This window comes from Mya arenaria, chromosome 14 (assembly GCF_026914265.1).
Source record: "Mya arenaria isolate MELC-2E11 chromosome 14, ASM2691426v1".
Classification (NCBI taxonomy): Eukaryota; Metazoa; Mollusca; class Bivalvia; order Myida; family Myidae; genus Mya; species Mya arenaria.
Window position 1 is genome coordinate 56706051 of NC_069135.1, and position 20511 is coordinate 56726561.

General features: G+C 34.6%; 1 protein-coding gene across 2 annotated transcripts in view; it reads left to right on the top strand.

Moving 5' to 3' along the window:
* LOC128216544 (structural maintenance of chromosomes protein 1A-like) overlaps positions 1 to 18048 on the top strand; it is a 40736-nt gene extending 22688 nt beyond the window's left edge. Inside the window, exons 4-9 of one of the 2 annotated variants that reach the window (XR_008258081.1) lie at positions 9036 to 9178; positions 10897 to 11043; positions 11744 to 11872; positions 15287 to 15355; positions 15552 to 15685; positions 16708 to 18048. Coding sequence is in view for 1 of the 2 variants with exons in the window: in XM_052923141.1 (XP_052779101.1) it covers positions 10909 to 10980; positions 11744 to 11872; positions 15287 to 15355; positions 15552 to 15685; positions 16708 to 16723 (420 nt within the window). In the remaining variant the exon portion in view is untranslated. The remainder of the gene's footprint in view (positions 1 to 9035; positions 9179 to 10896; positions 11044 to 11743; positions 11873 to 15286; positions 15356 to 15551; positions 15686 to 16707) is intronic. The other variant, XM_052923141.1, reaches the window with a different exon arrangement.
* Positions 18049 to 20511: the final 2463 nt, after the last annotated feature.

Consider the following 20511-nt stretch of genomic DNA (forward strand, 5'->3'; position numbering starts at 1 on the left):
AAAATGGTTATTTTATGGCCAAAAGTGCTAATAATGCTTAAAGAAAAGAGTTTTTCAGCAGTTTTCCGAACAATTGAGACCGGTTCTATTGTGAATTATCTTATATGACTAAATTGAAGACATTGATACCAAAATCAACTAATTCTGAGACAAAAAATAAAAAAAAATTATTAAAAACTGTAAATCTGTGAGAGTGTGCAGCTTTATTATCAGTAAATTTGCATGACAGGTTGATAAGTTTTCCATATACTTAAAACATTATGTACACTATCTGATATGTGGATTTCTTGCAAGCAATACCTACTAGTATATAAAAGTGACATAATTATTAAAAAACCTGATTTTACTTAAATTAGAAAATAAAAATAAGTTCATCATTTAAACACAAAAATAGTGAGCTTATATTATTATAGTTAGCTTAGTCATCTGATTTAAATCATTAACAGACTATTGATGATTTACTGAAATTTATATATGGGAAAACTTGAGAAATATTACCATTTCATCGAGAAAAAATATATTAAACACTAAGCTCAGACACAACTTTGAGCAAACATTCTATAAACACACAAAGCAATGTAATTTCAGTGAATGAGTTTCCGTTTTTTTTGGCCAGGCATGTTCTTTTTAAAAGAATCACTGGATAAATATATTCAATTCCTATCCTTATGGTCCTGCAAATGGGATCTTTCGGTGATGTTCACTACCCAAGATCCAAGGCAATCGGGTTTGCTAAATGCATCCAAGCGAGCTTATAATGTCAATATCGTATGAGAAATATATACACAAATAATAAACCAGATATTTGGCCAAATGTACGACATGGAGGCTCCCTGAAATGTCTATATGGGAACTTATCCTCTGCACATTAAACTTCTTTTGGAATTTGATTTGGTCTTTTTTCTGTTTCTTTTTGATCCTCCATGCAGCACCTGAAATCATATTAATAAAATTCTCAATTGAATGGGGTCATATACTGGTCAAAGGCAACACCTTGAAAAGTCTTTGATTTCACAAATGATAAAGGGGTTGAAAGTCTGACAGCCAATGTGTGGAGTGCATTTCGTTGGAAAAGATGGATCTTTTAAGGGAAATTTTCTACTGCGTTACTTTTTAAAGGCAGATGGCAGTGAAATTGTCTTTTGGTTTTATTTGTCATTCCTTTTCCCGACCAACTTTAAATAACTGACTTAAAACCAAGGCCTGTTAAAATGTGCTCCAAACTATGGTATAAGATAAACAAATCAATTTTTTTTTTTGGTATTTGTTTTTAAGTTTTCTGTATTTCGACAGCTGAGCCCTGAGTCAGAAGTTTAATTGAGATACCATGTGCCCAGTCATTATGAAAGTTTTAAGTTTTTATGCATATGATAGTCATAAGTGCAGAGGTTGGGCAACCTTAAATTTCATATGGTATTTTACAGGACAACTCGTACCAACACAAACCTGCACCACTACAAAGTCGCGCCATATACGGAGAAGTCACCCCACATATGTATTATATAGGCGGTATGAAAGTGGTTTGTCATTAAACTTTTATTAATTTACCATTATAATTTCTAAATCAATAAAACACTTTTAAAAAAAGATATCCAATATACGATGTGAAGTTTAACAGAAATAACATGTACTATATAATCCATATGTGGGGCGACTTCTCTATATATGGCGCGACTTTGAAGTAGTGCGACTTTGTGTTTGTACGACTTCTCTTGTTTTCTGTTTAGATGGGCTGGGAGCTGGTAAGATCACCTGGTAACTTAAGAATCTTCACCCGGCTAATTTCCCCTCCTCAACGAAAATAAAAAAAATTGTCATGTTTTTATGTTTTCATCTATTTAAAAAAAAATGGTGATGTTAATTTTGGTTTCCCAGCATTCAGAATGGTCGACATTCAATTCTATACACCCCCACACACTGACCATTGGAATCCATACAGCCACATGGAAATGTCGTAAAATAAATAAACCTTACTATCTCTATAGTTTTTATGTCTCCCCCATTCATGGGGAGACATATTGTTTTTGCCCTGTCCCTCAGTCAGTCCATCAGTCAGTCACTACGTCACATTTCGTTTCCGCTCAATAACTATAGAACGCTTTGACCCGGGAACTTCATACTTGGTATGCTAGTTGGACATGACTAGTAGATGACCCCTATTGATTTTGGGGTCACTAGGTCAAAGGTCAAGGTCACCATGATCTTCAGGTGAAGAAACAGTTTCCGCTCAATAAGTAAAGATCCTTTGGGTCCAGGAACTTCATACTTGGTATGCTAGTTGTTCATGACTAGTTGATGACACCTTTTGATTTTGAGATCAAACGGTCAAAGGTCAAGGTTACCTTCAGGTAAAAAACGATAGGTTGGCAGTGACCTTAAGCTTAAAAATGGTTTCTGCTCAATCACTACAGAACCCTTGTACCCAGGAACTTCATACTTTTTACTTGGTATGCTAGTTGGTCGGGACTAGTAGATGACTCCTATAGATTTTGAGATCAGTAAGTCAAAGGTCGAGGTCACCGTGACCTTGAGGTGAAGAAACGGTTTCCGCTCATAACTAAAGAACGCTTGCACCCAGAACTATATACTTGGTATGCTAGTAGGTCATGACTAGTAAATGAACCCTATTGATTTTGAGATCACTAGGTCAAAGGTCAAGGTCGCCATGACCTGGAGGTGAAGAAACGGTTACCGCTCAGTAACTAAAGAACGCTTGCACCCAGGAACATCATACTTGGTATGCAAGTTGGTCATGACTAGTAGATGACCCCTATTGATTTTGAGATCAGTAGGTCAAAGGTCATGATGACCTTGAGCTGAAAAATGGTTTCCAATCAATAAATGAATAATGCTTGCGCCCAGGAACTTCACACAATGCAAACTTTGTTTACATTTTCCAAGATTAATCAACAACACTTTTTTCTTTTTGCTATTTAATACAGGTGAATAAACCAAACTTCACTGTTGTTTATTCTCCAGTCCAAAATTACAAATTTCATGTCCATCATTTATTTTTTCTCAGCTACGACCACACAATAGGGGAGACAAGCGCTTTTTCAAAAAAGCAATCTCGGGTTAGTTTTCAAGTAATAATTAAGACGAAAGATGGCAACTTTGTATAAAATTAAAATTTGCATACACAGAGATAAATATGTATTTGGACTCACTGTCCCAAAGTTCGAGTGACATTGGAACCTACTGTGTAGCTGATTAGATAGTAAGGGTAATATATAATACAGCATTTCCTTCTGAAATCCTTTTGCAAATTCTAAAACATTAAATCACAAAAAAACATGAAACAACAACACAAAACTCCACAAACAACACTCTACATATATAATATATACAACTAGGGGTGTTAAGTACCACCTTGGAACAGTCAGTACAATGTTAATTAACTGGAGGTTTAAACTAGTTTGTGTGCACAACCTCATTCTTATCTGAACCAAATAAAGTATTAAGTATTCGGATACGAAATGACTATTATAAAGGTTACAAAATGACCAAACATCGCAGGGTTTGTAATGGTTTGGACATGGAAATGACTACTTCCCCAAATCAGAACGGTGTAAGTACCCTTTTGGCGCCCCTATTAGATACACTATGTGTGACATCACATTGTGGAATCATTCAGAACTCCGTGACCATTTTCATCCAAAACAACCTTAAATGTATATGGACGGTTTACATACTCAAATTGGTATGTTTAAGACTGCTGCACGAAGATTGCGTAGTAATTTAATTTATCAGTTAAACTTGATGACATAACTCTTGGGAATCTTAATTTTGTTTGCAATAATTCACTTCACTAGTAATCAATTTAAACTTCTATCAATAAATTCAAGCTAAAACACTTCATTTAATTAATGCTATATTTAAAACATTTACAAACTACTTTTACTGATGTGCTAAAATAAATTACTACCTGCCCCCAATTTCTCGAAACTTCTTAAACTTAACAGGCTTAAGTCGCTTATTTCAATTAGCCAAAATACATACTTAAAATGGATTTTGATAAATGAAAATGGTTTATTCTGATAAACATACAGATTATTCCTACATTATTTCTAAAAATTCTTGAAGAAGTAAATATAACACATTTTAAAGAAGAACAAAAATAGTGAGATTAGCTTAATCCTGTTATAAGGGACTTAAGAAGTTTCGAGAAATTGGGGCCTGATCTACTTGCAGCGGAAATAAACATACCAATTTTTAAATATGGTTAAAATTTATATTACCTCTGAGGTTGTATTCGAAAGGGCCGAGGAGTTCTGAATGATTGTGGAATAAGCGACCATTCATCTAATGGGGATGGATTTACACATGTATGAATGCGATAAACAACACATCCGAAGATATTTAATGCCTTTGATTTCTTGTATATATCCATGGCCCCCCATCATCGAAGATTATAATTAATAGAATGGCGAAAAATGCGCAGACTTGTCTACATGTTGTCTTGAACATTTGTGAATATGGGTCACCTTAGGTAAAAAAACTAGGTCACTGAGTCGAATCTTTCCCCATGTCATAAAAATTCATTTTTGGTTTGTCATGAAACTTTTACAGTTTTTATTTTGCAGGATTTCTTAGTCACCTCTAAGTATAATAGATTTTTAGCAAAAAAATACAAAAAAAAATATTTCTGCAGGATATTTACAAAAAATCTCCTATTTTCATGACATTTGGTTAGTTTACAAACATAAACATACATACACACACGCACACGTGCATTCACACAGGCACAAACACTGATTGTATGTTCTGTGTTCTGGATCTTTATATAATTTGCTTCTTCGGTGTGTCATTATGGGTCAAAATAAAGGTTTATGGACATATCTTTTAGGGAAAGATGATGTATCAATTTATGAAATGTTCATTTTTCCTCACACACATGGAATAGTTTCTGTTGATCTTCATGAAATTTGATCAGGTTATTTGTATGTACTTTTTGTCTTCTTGGTTAAATAACTAAGTCACAAGCTCAAATCTAATTATCTTACCTTTGCACAATTGCATTGTCAAACAAAAAAATCCAGTTTTAATGTGGCATTGCCACATTGGCATTTTGTTCTTATTTTACACCATAAATTAATGAATAAAAAACATTAACTAGGCTTTATTTTGTTGTTGCTATTGTAATCTTAACTGTGGCAACATTGTTTTATTTTTATGATAAAATATTAAATTAATCATCTTGGATATTTCAAGTATTGGGAATTAGTCAGGAAAAAAACACCTGGCCCCAATTTCTCGAAACTGCTTAAGCTTAACAGGCTTATTTAAGTTGCTTATTTCAATTAGCCAAAATTCATTCTAGTGATTTTTAATAAATGAAAAATGGTTTATTGTGATAATCGTAACGATAATTCCTATCTTAAGTATTAAAACATTTTAAGGAGTTTATGAAATGCAAAATATAGAAAGACAAAAATAGTGGGTTTAGCTTAATCCTGTTATAAGAGACTTAAAAAGTTTCGAGAAATTAGGGCCAGGGTAATAAAAAGGGCAAGATATGCTCATTGTATACACTCCTCATTTCTACACTGACACTGTAATTTGTTTATTATGAGTGGATTAATACTGTCAAAGAGAAAAAAGTAGTAGTGATTTATCAAACAATATCATATATATATAGTGCACTTCAGTAGAAAAGTTCATGTTGCATTGGATCAGATATCTGACAATCAATTTTGTTTCAAATGTGAAAAATATTGCTTTTTAGCTCTACTGGCCAAAGACCAGAAGAGCTTATGCGATGGTAATGTGTACACCATATGTTTTGATTGTATCTCAATGAAACTTGTACACTATTTAGATATCCATCCGAGCTTGGTTCCTTACAATAACCAGCTAGATCCGCCCATGCATGCCTAGATTATGGCCCTTGAAAGTATAATAAAAATGTTGTTTTTAGCATCTACATGAAAAGCCAAGTCTAGGATTAAAGGGAGACAACTTGTTTTTTGGTTGTGCAGTTGGTTTTATGTTGTACACTCCCTTGCCCTTGTTGAAAGAGATCAAAATTACAGTTTAAAGGGTTTGGTTGATTTTAAGCTCTTTTATAATAATGGGCCAAAGACCAGAAGTGTCTGTTGTTCGCACATCCATCTAAACACAATTGCTTGTGAATGTTTGTTAAAATTATGCCCCTGGGGTCATAACATTTTTCTAAATCATGTAAATCCTTGGGAGTTTTTTTTTTTGGGGGGGGGGGGTATACCCCAAACCCCATCATCAACATCGCGATCTACTCAAAATCGAAGTAAATTTTCTGGTTTCCCAATTTCGTTCTATAAATAGCGTTGCCATAAGTGGTAAAACAATATTCGTTAAAAAGCATTGTCATTCCAATGGTCTCCGAATAACCTCAGCAGTTTCCGCGCCAACAAAAACATGGATGGCGGAAAAAGCCAGTTTTTGCCGAATATTTTCGGTCAGTATCCTTTACGACTCTTACAACATACCGCAAATTGGAGGCAAAAATAAACAATGAAATAAATCGAAATACTGCTTTCAAAATTGAACAATGAAGTTTGTATCCCCAGGGTATAATACTAAAGAGCTTGGACAGCCTGCGAAAAACAAATGGAGGTGGCAATGGCTGTCAAAAGTCGATTCGATGGGTGTGAAATGGTCTGATTGGTAACTTGATAAAAATACAAAACACTATTCAATATAAATCTTTAATTGTATTCTGTTTTTCATTTTTTAACTTTTATTGAATGAGTTACAGAGTTAAATGAATTCTTGATTAATGAGCAAGAATTGAAGTATTGAGGGATGTTTCTGTCAGGGGCCTTATGTACATATGTATGTTGACAAAAGCTGCCAGAAATATTATAAATATACAACATAAATTTGATTGATTAAAAGACAGGAAAGGCTTTGAAATGTGTTTTAAAATGCTTAATTCCTGGAGCTTCCTGGACCCCTGGCTAGGGCTTTGCCCTGGACCCACCAGGGGCACTGCGGCCCCCTGGCCCCCAGCTTAATTTTTCAGTATTTTGAAAATTTGCAACTTTTACCCATGGAAATGTTTGAAACCGCTAGATTGCTACATGTATTTAAATAAGGCATAATTTAGTGGTCTGCTACCATGGTTGTTCAAATCATGTCCCTGGGTTCAAACTGGCCCTGCCCCGGGGGTCACAAGTTTCCTAGAGACTTATCTAAGAAAAACTTTTAAAATCTTCTTGTTTAAAACCACAGGGCTCATACCTTTGATATTTGATGTGGAGCATCATATGATGACCGTCTAGCAGTTGAAAGTATACCCCTTTGACCTTTTGACCTACTTTTTTTATTTTTAAAGCTACAGCAATGAAATTTGGACCATGTGTACAGTTTTGCAAAGCAGCATCAATGTTTTCCTTGGATGACCTTGAATTGACCTTTTGATCTACTTTTTTATTTTTGAAGCTACAACAAATAAATTTGGACCTTGTGTACAGTTTTGCAAACGAGCATCAATGTTATCCTCAGATGACCTTGACTGTGACCTTTTGACCTACTTTCTCATTTTTGAAGCTACAGCAATGAAATTTGGACCATGTGTTCAGTTTTGCAAACGAGCATCAATGTTATCCTCAGATGACCTTGACTATGACTTTTTGACCTACTTTCTTATTTCCGAAGCTACTGCAATTAAATTTGGACCATGTGTACTGTGTTGTAAACATATTTTTTTGTACTTTGATGACCTTGTTTGTGACTTCTTGACCTACTTTTTATTTTCGAAGCAACAGCAATAAAAGTTGTACCATGTGTACAGTTTTGCAAACAAAAATAGTTTATGCAACTAATCTGCTTACAACACTCTGTCCTCAATGTTTTCAGCTAACCCAAACATAAACGTGAACTATATGTTTGTTGCCTATTACCCATACATACATACATACACAGGGGTTTTCCTAATGATTTGACTTTCACTTGCCCCGGGGACAAGTCAATTTGAACATCTACTTGCCCCCTGTGAAATTTGGTTGCCCGATCTTTGCAAATATTTATATGTATACCATTTTAGTCAATCTGTATTAAAGGCAATGATATTTATTAATAAACACAAAGAATAACTTATAACAGATCTTAACTGCTACATTTTATTTTCAAACAAGCATCATCCAGCCATAGCCTCACTGTCACTTCTGGTTCGATTTTTTGCATTTTTTATCTTTTCATTTTTACAATGACCTTGCGATTCTTCATGAGCCTTTAAAGAGTGTATTCGAAAGAAGTTTGAACCCGTAACAAAAGAACCAACATCATCATATTTCGTACAAACTTTACATTTCATGAGATGATTTTCGTATTCTAACCATTTAAATTCGTTTAACCAGAAATATTATATTTCTACTATCTTTTTCGTATTTTCTTTTTTTTATTATCGGTAGTTTTCGGCTTAGGTTTTGGTTTACTTTTAGAGAAAATTGAGAAAAAAGTGTTTAGTTTCGGCCAGTTCGTCTCCGTCCGCCATCTTGCCAAGGCTGACGAACGCTATACGTTACGGTTCATTTGATTGGCTTTTTAAATTCCAATGACCAATCAAAATTGGTTTAACTTATGCTTGTTAGGAAACATTTTAACCCAAAGAAAAATAAACTAAAACTACCGGAAAGCGTTCACTACGAAAGCTCACTTGCCTGGCGGGCTACCTGCTTTGAAAAATCACTTGCCCGCGGCGATTTTAACCCGGCGCGGGCAAGCGGGCGTCCGCTTAAGAAAACCCCTGCATACATGATACTCTGGATTGAAAATGACCACAAGAGCCTTGCCAGTCGAGCATAGGCCCTCAAAATGAGAGCATGAACGTTAAATTTGAGAAAAAAATCACTAATTTCTATGTATTTGAAAATGAAAATTCCAGGAGTAACATATTGAAATTGGGAATGGGTTGGATTTTAGAATATGGTATGTTTTCCGGGTAAGAATATCTAAATGATATCACGTCTGTAATTTTAAGGTAGCATGCACTGATGGTTGCAAATGGTGTGGAATTGAATATTTTCACTTTAAAATATGTTTATTTTCTTCAGACGTTAAGCCGCAAAATGCACGTGGCTAGCAAAGCTGACGTTGATGTGTGTGGAATAGCCTCTGGCAGAACTTGTGACCATAGCTCTGAAGTGCAGCAGTTATTGACAGACATGATGTTGAAGACTTCAACACTGCCAATCTGGTACTTTTACTTTTAGGAACCAATTGCATCTAAATCTATATTATATATTATTATATTTTTGCTGGAGTTTCTGCTTTTGAAATCAAAATACTTTAGAAAAGATACTGCATAGCATCATACCCTTATGATAGACATGATTTATAATCTATTTCCTACAAGGAAGTGCTCAACGTTATGTTGGAAGTGCTATGTTGATTGGATTATGTCTAGCGTCAATTGCTTTAAACAAAATCTCCTAAACCACCTGTCCAATTTTGATAAAACTTAATAGGGATGTTCCATGGGTGATGCCCTTTCAAATTTGTTCAAAGAAATGAAGTTCCTAGCAGAACTCTGGTTGCCATTTCAACTGAAAGGAAAAACTTTAAAAAATATTCTTGACTAAAACCATGAGGCCTTAGTTCTAAGAACTTAGATATTTGGTGTTTTACATTTTCTAGTTATCCTCTACCAAATTTGTTCAAATTATGCCCCTGGGGTTAAAACTGGCCCCACCCTGGGGGTGACAAGTTTCTTTCAAACTAGGGAAATATTTCAGAATCTTTATTGTCTGAAACCGCTAGGTACAGACGGTTGATATTTTGTTTGTAGCATCATGTAGAGGTCCTCCACCAAGTTTGTTCAAATTATGCCCCTTGAGACAAAACTGGCCACGCTCTGGGCCAACTTTCTGTTTTTCTTAAAAAAACATTTCCTTAAAAACTACTGAGTCAAAACTGAACAGAAAAATTTGCTGGGTGACCATCTACAAAAATACAACAAGGCGTCTCTAGCTTGCTGTATGCACACTTAGCTGCCATTTTAGTGTTCATTTCCGTAAAAAAAACCTATATATCATTGGTGATTTATGACAACTTCCTTAGATCACGTGAACTAGCTGAACTGGAAATAGCTATTTTTTCTTTTTATTTATTGAAAATACTACAGGTGCTTATACTTATCTCATTCTTTAAGTGTTTAAAATATCACTGGAAATCTTTCATCAATTTCTCCAATCTTTTTAAGTGTTGCATATAGCCTGAAATTGAACTATAGATTTTTTGAAGTCTGTTTTGGCAAAATTATTACTTAAATATAGAGGAAGCTTTTGGAGGGGTGAGCTATTTTAAATTGTTATAAATTCTTAATTTATACAAATATCTGCTTGAAATTTGGCCAGTTGACAGTGCTTAACCATGATAGAATATAGGTGTTTCAGTATGTAATTTGAAAATATAATATTACATAATATCAATTTTATTAATAAAATATAATTTTTTTGACATTTAAAAATAAACGCTTTCACTTTAATGTTTGGAAATACATCCGATGGCTGGTTACTTATGAAAGAAAGCCTTACTTTTAATTCCAACTAGAAATGGAGGGATGTTTAAAAAATCTACAACATAAATTGGATCAATGAAAAAGCATGGCCAAACGCCAACAGGCAAATGACCGCTGCATAGGTACTCTCATGCGTGGTCAAATGTGGTCGGGGTTTGTCAATGCCAGGTTTCCTGATGGCAAATGGCATAACTTAAGTGTTCACAGGTTGTGATACTTGGTTCATCTCCATGTGTTGGCTAATGCACCTGTCATGAGCCACTTTATGTCACGGTTGAACATTTAAATGTTGAAATCATCAATTGAAACTGGTATACCAGAGATGTGTTAGTGATTGTATGTTTAGGGTTAATGTTGTTAATTTATTTATTATCCTTTCTTATTATTTCTAACAGGCCCGGGAGGAAATGATGAACAGCCTGCCAGCCAGCCCGCCCAGCTGCCCTTGTACTTGGTGTACGCCAATATGCCAACATGCGGTAATTTGTTAGTACTTCAAGATCATATTATGGAAATTGTATCCAAACTGAAGCATAATATGAGTAAGTTTAGTCATATAAGCCCATTGATACTGTTTGTTCCATTCCTAAATGATTTTTTTTATGCCATTTGTCAATCGTTTCTGGCCACGGCTTTTATCCAATATCATTTTCTAATGGAACTGCTGACTTGTATTGGTCTTTGGTCTGTATTGTGCATCTATTTTCACATTTTGTTTGCTCTTTTAAGCAAACTACATTAATTGCAAATTCTATAAGCAATAAAACAAAGCTTACTACACATATGATGCAGAATGATGTTTTATTTAGTGTGCATATGATTTTGAGCTTATTGACAAGAAAAACATCTACTTCAACAATAACAGCAACACAATGAGATCCCTATTTTAAAGAAATATTGCTACCTTTCATTATTGAATTCATAAATTCATACTTTAAATCATTTATATATAATCATTTATTAATTCATTTATTCAGTTTTATACATTGAAAAACTGGACATTTCTGAAGGCAAAGAAATAAATAGTGTGCTGGTTACATTGATATTTTCCTTCATCAGTGTTCTCAATAAGATTTGGAAAACTAAATGAATTTTCAGTAGAATAAGTAGAAGCCGGTCGGTTAGTGTACTATTTGAGACGGTTCAACTGAAACTTATTGATAACCCTGTTCATGCATTCAAAATAGAACTAAATACACCTAAAATGCCTTAAAAACATTGATTTATTGTTTATTTCTATAGCCAGTCTGGTTGGTGAAGCCACAGAGGTATTTTCAAGGACATGATCCAGTGCTGGTCAAAACGTGGTCTTGTATGGAAATCCTTTCCATCTCTTGGCAAGGATTTCCGAGAAAGGAATTCCCTCTCCAAGTAAGAAAAAATTCATAGCATGTCTGGTTTCGAAGCTTTCAAAATGCATCTGTGTATTCAATTAGTTGAGCTGAACCTTGGAATTGTTAAAGTCCGATTGCAAAATGTCCAGAAGGTTATATATTTCATGAATTTTGCCCTAAAATTCTGTGAATTAATGAACTTTGCTGCATATTTATCACATTTGTGACTACATAAAAGGATTTTTATGCCTATAATGAGTGTTTACAGGCATTTTTTTTATACCAGGTTACTACAGGCATTTTTTATACCAGGTTACTACAGGTATTTTTTATACCAGGTTAGTAGCCTAACCCATCTATATGAAACATATATAGTAAAAATAACTGCATTGCGGAATTACCCAATTAACTTTGTCATCATTTTACGACATACCTCAAATGGTGGTAAACATGAAAATCAGTCATTAAGGGCTTTAAGAATGATTTAACTTAAAAAAACAATGAAGTTTCTACATGTAGGCTTCACTACTTAAGAGCTTGAACAGCCTGAGAAAAACAAATTGAGATGGCAATGGCGCTGTAAAAGAACAGTTCAGAAGTACAGTAGATACAAAGGGTTTAAAGTGGAGCCTATTTTACTGTATGCCATTAAGTTGATGCAACATCTATTGAACATAATCTTTTAGAAAATTTGACCAAAATGTGAGCTTAGTCTTTCAATTCACGTATCCCCTGATACTTCTATTTGCTGCTTTGTTTTAAGATTTTTTCTACCTAGCCAGAGCTCACAATTCAACAAAGTGGCTTTGTGTTTGAAATGTTCAAAGTAATGTCAGGAGGGCTTTGAAATTCTTCATAGAAAGGATAGTTCCAGAATCCACCCTGGCCCCCATAAAAAATTCCAGTTTTTTACAAATGATATACTTTCCACATGATTTTGACAACTTTTCTTTATTTGTCTTGGAATGGGCTAATCTTTGTGTAAATGTCTGGAAAACAGTGATATAAGACTGCTGACATAAGATCAGATCACATTTTTTCATATTTCCATGAATTCGGAAATTGATGTTTTATGGCTATAAGCGTTACTAATGCTTTAAGAAAAATGGGGCACAGAGTCGGATTTATTTTAATTGGACGTATTACCCAACAAATGCTTATAGGCAGTGTTTTTCTTCTCATCTCACTTAGGACTATTCCATTTAAACATATAACCCACGGGGGGAAGGCACTTTTGAACTAGACCTCCCCCCTACAGAAGCAAATTAACTGTTTGGGGGTCCTACCTTGATTTGTTTTTATAGATCCGGAATCACCCCCTTCAGAAGCGATTTAAAAGTATAAAAGGTTAAAAAATTAATTCACTGATCTTACATTAGGCTTTTATGGATGCTGTTAATGATGATTCAGATATTGAAACATTTCTGTTTTAATTCACAACATTTTCCCAAGATTTGAAGAGTTACTATCATTTTAATTGTACACCCTATAGTCACCGTGTTTTATGTTTCAAACTATCTTGTTGCTGAAGATACATTGAAATCATTGATTTACAGCTATAGGAAGAATCACATGGCACATCTCTAGTCCATTTGTCAAAGAGAACTTTTAACTTTTTTGAACATACCCTTTAACTTTTTCTCAGAAATTGGCAAAAGCTCTTTCTTCGAGGGACTTTGAAAGTCCCTTGACTTCAAGGTGGCAAAGAGATCTCATCAAACCCAATGACGCATTAGAAATTGATGTGAAATACAATTTAATGATTTAATGATGCAACTGTACTTATATCATACATTTTGATAAGAATAAGATTATAATTTATGCCATGAACTCTTTGTTTGTTTGCTGTGCAAAATTAAATGGCATATTTATCATGTTTGAAGCAAGTTGATGTGTCTATCTTAATAATTAAAAAACAAACACAACATGGTGGTACAGACTTGTAATTGATTGAAAGATCTTTTAAAATTATTGTTTATAGTATAAAACAATATGTTGCGCATTATAAATATTATTATTGAATAATTGTACCTGTAATAATAATAAGCACTTAGTAATACGTAATTATGATTTTATACATATTATATGACTATCAATAATCATGGCTCAGAAAAACAAACAGCCTGACAAACACAACCAATGAATGGGAATCCAACCAATAATCACTGTCCAATTTACAGTAGCTGTGCAACAAAAGAGGTCCATTTATTAATCGCAGTCCAATCAACACTTATGGTCAAACCAACACTTACAATCAATTAATAGTTGTTTAAACAACACTCATGGTCCAATCTATAAATATAGCCATCTAGAAACAAAAGTTGTCCAACCAACAATTGCAGTTCAAACATTACGGGTGTCTTTGGGCGCTTGTTTCCAGGATAGAATCCAGGATAGTTCGTGTCGTTAGGGCAATTGTATCTAGGATCGAACACAGAAGAACAAGAAGAACAAAGCGCCCAAAGACGCCCCACTAGTCTATTACACTTGCTGTCCATCCAGCAGTAGCAGTCAAATAAACAAACTGTCCAACCAACAGTAGTTTGTCGACCAGCACTGGTTGTCCATCACTATCCGCTTGCTGTCCAGGGTGTACTAGCAGCCAAACCAATTCTAATGGTGATCTTGATGGAAGTAAGGTTCTCAATACATAACATCAGCATATTTGAATCATATCTGTAAATAAAAGGAAGGGAGCATCAAAGCAAAAGTGTTTTGTCTATATGATTTAAAACAAAAACAATAATCAAATAAGAGTAGGAACAGCATATATTTTTCTGAACAGTTTACCCCACCCACCACAACCTCCTGTCTAGGTAGTGTGTCAAGCGATTTATATGTTATGTTATGCATATTATATCTCTACGATGTATTATAAACGCATTGAAATGCCATATATAATAAGAAAATATAATTCATAACAAACCTGGGGTGGTAATTAATCGTTTCAACCTGGAAAGAAACCGGATGTTCCTATGCCGCAAAGGATTATGGTAAATTGCAAAGTTGCTATCAAGGAAAAAAAACAAAAGTATTCCACAAAGTATAAACAATTCAAGGGAGGTAACACATGTATTCTCAACTATCCAACCCTATTTTGGTTGAACACTCTCTCTGCCACTTATATTTTCCAAATTTGAAATGGCCCAAATGTCATTTGAACCTTCAATTTTGGCCGACAGCTGGTTCTTTTTGAGAACACTGCCATCAAACTTGATTCAGATAGATAACTCTATTTTGCTTGAGTCTAATCAAAAACATCTGGTGTCATGGTCGAAGGTGGCATGCGGGGTTAGCCTGTAATAACCCGTGTAAGGTTATTAAAAAAAAACAACACTAAAATTCCAGTTGTTGGTAATTTTCCCGTAAGAGTTGTATTATAATATTTAAAAAATATGCCTGGAAAGGCATGCCTTTGAAATGATTTTTAAATGACTCATCTCTTTTACAGCAAAGCAAGCGTTTCACCAACAAGGAAAAGGATCATAAGAACTACAGGAAACAGATACGCACATTTGAGGTATTTATTAAAACTGAAAGGAAAGAATATGATAGTTTGTTTCTGTAAGAATACTTTAACTCTTCCATTCAGTTAAGTTTTTGTTTTGACTTCAGAACATTTGGGTACAAATTTGTCAGAAAAAAACACACTGGAAACCCAGGAAAAGAAATATTTTTTTTGCCCTGTTCAAGTATTCTTATTTGTTTTTCTGAAGCCACGAATGCATCAACTGGAAAAGCAGATGAATGAACGTGAGGAAACAATCCGTGTTCTCAAAGACAGAACAAACCGAGTTGAAGACAAAATCTTTGAGCACTTCTGTGTCCAGATCGGTGTGGAAATTTTCAGGTACTTGTAGATGGTTAAAATCCATGCATAAGATTATATCTCAGCACCTAATTCATGTATTACATTAATATGTTATACAATGGTACTCAACCATCCAACCTACTTAAATAATCAAGTTAGGTACCGGTAACTATTTTTATTAGAACTTCAAGTTTAGGTTTTGCATATACAACTACATTTAAGTCAATATCTTAGCAAGTATGTGGTGTATTGCATTGAGACTTTATGCTATTGTACCCAGCAACCCAACCTACTTAATTAATCACAAAAGATTACTTTATTTTACATATATTGTTGCATGCAAAACATAATTACGTTGCCCATTCTACTTTGGCTCCCATAAGGGTAGGAGACATTTTGATTCTGTGCTTGTGAAATCTTAAAAACTGCTAGAGCAATGTTGATGAAAATTCACAGGAATGATAAGTTTCAAGTCACACTATTTTTCGGCAACCACTGGCCAGACATCACTGTCAGTTGTGAAGTTTCTCAAATGTACGGTCGGCATATTGGTTGGGGAGATACATTTTCCGTAGAAAACAAGATCTCTAATTTATACTAGTTATGTTTTTATATACATAATATTAGCAAATCGATAGCAAATGGGGTCCAATTTTCAAACACTCCTAATAGCTCTCCTTGATCTGGTAAGCTTTTAGGAGTGTTTGAAAATCAGACTTCATTTGCTATCAATAATCAGATTGAATCAGACCAAGTATTTCGATTTACTATGGAATCAGTTTGTGTGATGCTAAAGTCATGCTTATTGCAACAGTTAGTATATATCCATTACCTCCCCAGGGAGGTCAAAAGACAATTAGTATTGACACATTAAATAGGCTGCTTTTCACTCAACAACAATGATAATCTTTCATTCCTTAGCTCAAAAGCAGAGGAATAGTGGATGTCCCTGTTTCTATGGCATTTCTTGTTATTTTTGACTCTTTGTCAATCATTTCATGCAATCCATATTGTATGCAAGGAAAGCATTTACTCTAATCCATATGCTTGATTCACTTCAGGCACCAAAGTCAATAACGCCATGAAGGGTATCAGCATAGCCAGGACCTCAGCATCAACCAAGCAAATGGATCATCACATATCCATCAGAAAGGCAGATATTACAAGCTTCATCAATCCATAGCAGTTAGCACAGATACCATTTTATAAGGCCTTGTGAGAAAAGTCTATTCAAAGATATGCTACATGTACTTCTGCTGTACAAGAATTTATAGCTGTGTGTACAGCTGTTCGTGAATATACCTCTCAAAGCTTAATCCAAAGTGTTTCAATCAGACGCCAAGTGATTCATACCAGGATGTTGATGAGGATTTAAATAAAACATGTACCTATAGGAAAAAGCAAGACAACAAATAGCATATAAGAACTGTCCACTATTGCCAGGCCAACCACTGCCTTAGGACTTCTGGGTCTGCCGTCATCAGCCAGACTGAAGGGAGACATACTGTGGGGATTATCAAAACAAGAAGTCAGTGAAAATGTCAGTGAAAATGTATGCACGTTGCAGAAAAAAGGAATGTCTCAACCATCAACAATTGTATTCCAATTGACAGATAAACTCACAGCAACCTGGATAAAAAAGACCTCGGATACAAAATCTCACAGAGGCTTATGGACAGCATCATTCACGTATCACCTCTCAAATGAAGTATGTATATATGCAAAATACAAAATTATGTTTAGATTGTTTTTAAAGTTAAGTTACAGTAACAGGATATTGTTTAAGAATAATCTTTTGTTTAACTTTTGTATATCATCAGTTTACTATACGAAGGTGTAGTACCTAGCACTGCATCCTAATGATTGATTGGATCTGGTAGATTTGGCGTAGGCAGATCTTCTTCAACTAAAATTGGTGCTGGTGCTATTGGGATGATGGTTCTAGACAATGATAGCACACATTGAATGTTCATACTAACTTGATGACGCATTAGTTGTATTATCTGTTCTCTTGTTTGTTGATTATCAAATTGTCCTCCAACAATGTGTACGCGTATGTGCAAATTCACAAGAGAAGGATCCATTGTTTATATAAATATCAACACAAACATAAGACCATGCAGGGGTGTTCCAGCCTGAAGCTTAAATTGCCAGAAATCGTCAAAAATGTGACAAAAAAATACATGTAGATGATCATGTACTGTATGGCCGAGTTCTTTTTTGTCCGAAATGTTTTAGTCCGAATTAGCGCAATTTGTTGAAAATCTTCCCATGGTTAAAGTTCTGACAAATGTGTTTACAGGTCTTTATTAAATTATTCATTTGTGTTTAAATCTATATTAAACTGTGCACATTTGTCTACGCTCGAGATGCTATTTATCCGATGTAAAGTTGGAAAAGTTGTTGTTGTTTTTCTCTATATATATATATATCAAGGGAGCGAACTCTGTCTATGTCAACAATGAAGCAATGGCGTCTCGCTACGTTTCGCTTTCCGACAAACTATCATAAATGTGACATTTCACTGCGAAAAAAATAGTAGCCAAAGGAATCTGTACCTGGCTGCTACGTCGGAAGGCTCAATATAGCTTTAGAGGATGACGATATCTAACATTTACGGGGTAAAAACTATCAAAGTCAGAGAAAATCGGATACGGGATAGCCGCCATGTTGTCAACATTGACATCGATACAAAGGCAAACAAGGGTAAGTTTAACTTTTAATAACACCGGTCATTCTTACAGTATTGTTGAAACAAAGATTAAATCATCGCACAATATGACTAAATCATAAATTGCCCGAATGGGGAACCCGGAAGTGACATATCAGATATATATTAAATACATTGTTGTTTTGCAAACATTACTTAAACTTTGATATTTCTTTGGTGCTTATGAATGATATTGTAGGTGAACATCTCTTTATTGCCAGTGTTTGACACTAAGACTCTTAGAGAAGGAGTCCACCGGACTCCTTAATTCCAAAATCAAGGAGTCCGGCATAAAAATAAGGAGTCCAGGATAATTAGAACATTTATTCAAATTTATTGACTCAATGCTCCAGCTAGCCCTAAATAACAGGTTGGGACACCCGCTGCCCTTTTCAAGTACCCGGTTGCCATTTTACTACACCCTGCTGTGCCCTTTTGTTTGCCAGTCAATGTCCAGAAATGAATTATAAATGTACATAATTTTGACACTAACTTAAAGTTAACAGCTGAGGTAACAAATTCTAAGTACCGTATTGAAAGAAGTAACATCACATTACATAAAAAGTTGAGTACTGGCCCTTGCAAGTGTCCCATAAAGGCTAATTTAATTCACATCAAAATTGTCATTTGGCTGGAGCACTGATGACTATTTATTCAATGATTTCACAGAGCCTTTGGTATTTCATTTCTGAAAGGCAAACTAGAGATTTGTATTCTGAGAGCACATTTAAGTTATATTTTAATTGTTTTATTCAAATAACATGAACATGACTGAAACTATTTATCTTATAGATTCTAATATGACGTGAAAAAATTGCCATGAACTGACGATCTAGCATATAGAACCTTGGCCTCTTGTGAAGCGGCTGTGGAGCCATCAGATATAATGGAATTGAACGGGGGCATTATCAAATACTGAATTTTGTTTAATTGGAACATTCATCTGCAATCAGTGCAATGAGACACTGACATGCCTTATATGTTGTGTCAATGCTAACAGACTTTGCAATATAAGCTTGGTACATGGTGACATAGTCTGTGTAGGACTGTCCTTATTTCTGAATAATATTCAGGATCCATAAACAGAATGCACTACCTGTCAAAGATAGCTTTGTTCAGCTGAATTAACAAGCAGTCAGCTGGTGATTAACTTAATTATTTTTCCCTTTTTTGCATTTTCTTAGCTTATAATATTATCATGGCCCTTAAAAGAGTTTTGATGGCTTTCAATCGCACGTTAGAGCGCACAGTGACAAAGCTCCCTACAGTCAGGTACTCATACAGATGTCAGTTCAAACATCAGCCAAGACAATTGTTTTAACCATGCTTGCTGAATGGCAAATATATTTTGAATTATATAGCATTAGCAGAAGTTATTTTTCACTGTTAAAGCTGCACTTTCACAGATTGATTGCTTTGACAACTTACACAAGATTCGATTGCATTTATCATATTTTTGCTCGTTTGAAGAAGTTTGCTTTGTGATTTATATATTAGGTCTTAATTTAAAGAATGCCAAAATAAGCCGATTCTGAGACATAAAAGTGTAAAAACAGAAATCTGTGAGAGTGTAACTTTAAGAATACTGATAATCGAGTGTGCATGTGATCCGGAAGCTGAACATGGGATGAACTATCATTAAATATTGTAGATTTACGTAAATGGCACCAAATATAAGAATAACATTGAAGTCGTGTACATGTTTGACTTGTTTTTTATTCATAATAAGTCTAAGTCTTTACAGCACATGCTTGGCAGAATCAAGTTCTAATGAACTTAATAATTGATTCAAATGTACAGTGAAATAAATTGATTTATACAGAAAATAATACCTAAGCGATTCAGACCGTTCTGTTCTGTTTGTGTTTTTTTTGATGGCTCAGATATTAGGTCTAGCTGGTGTGAGCTTGTCAAATACAGTAGCCGCTTGAGGGTCAGGGTTTTCTTGATTGGGTTTCCCGTCGACAAAGTGCTAATATGAAAATAAGGAATCTATGAAATGTGTCGAAATGACAGCTACAATAACCATTGTTTACATAGTAACCATACAAGTAGATGAGATTCGGAAGCATGCAATGGTTCGGACAAAAATTTAGTTGAACGATATTTCCTGATTTACTTTGAAAGCAAAGCAGTTTATAAGCATACATAACGG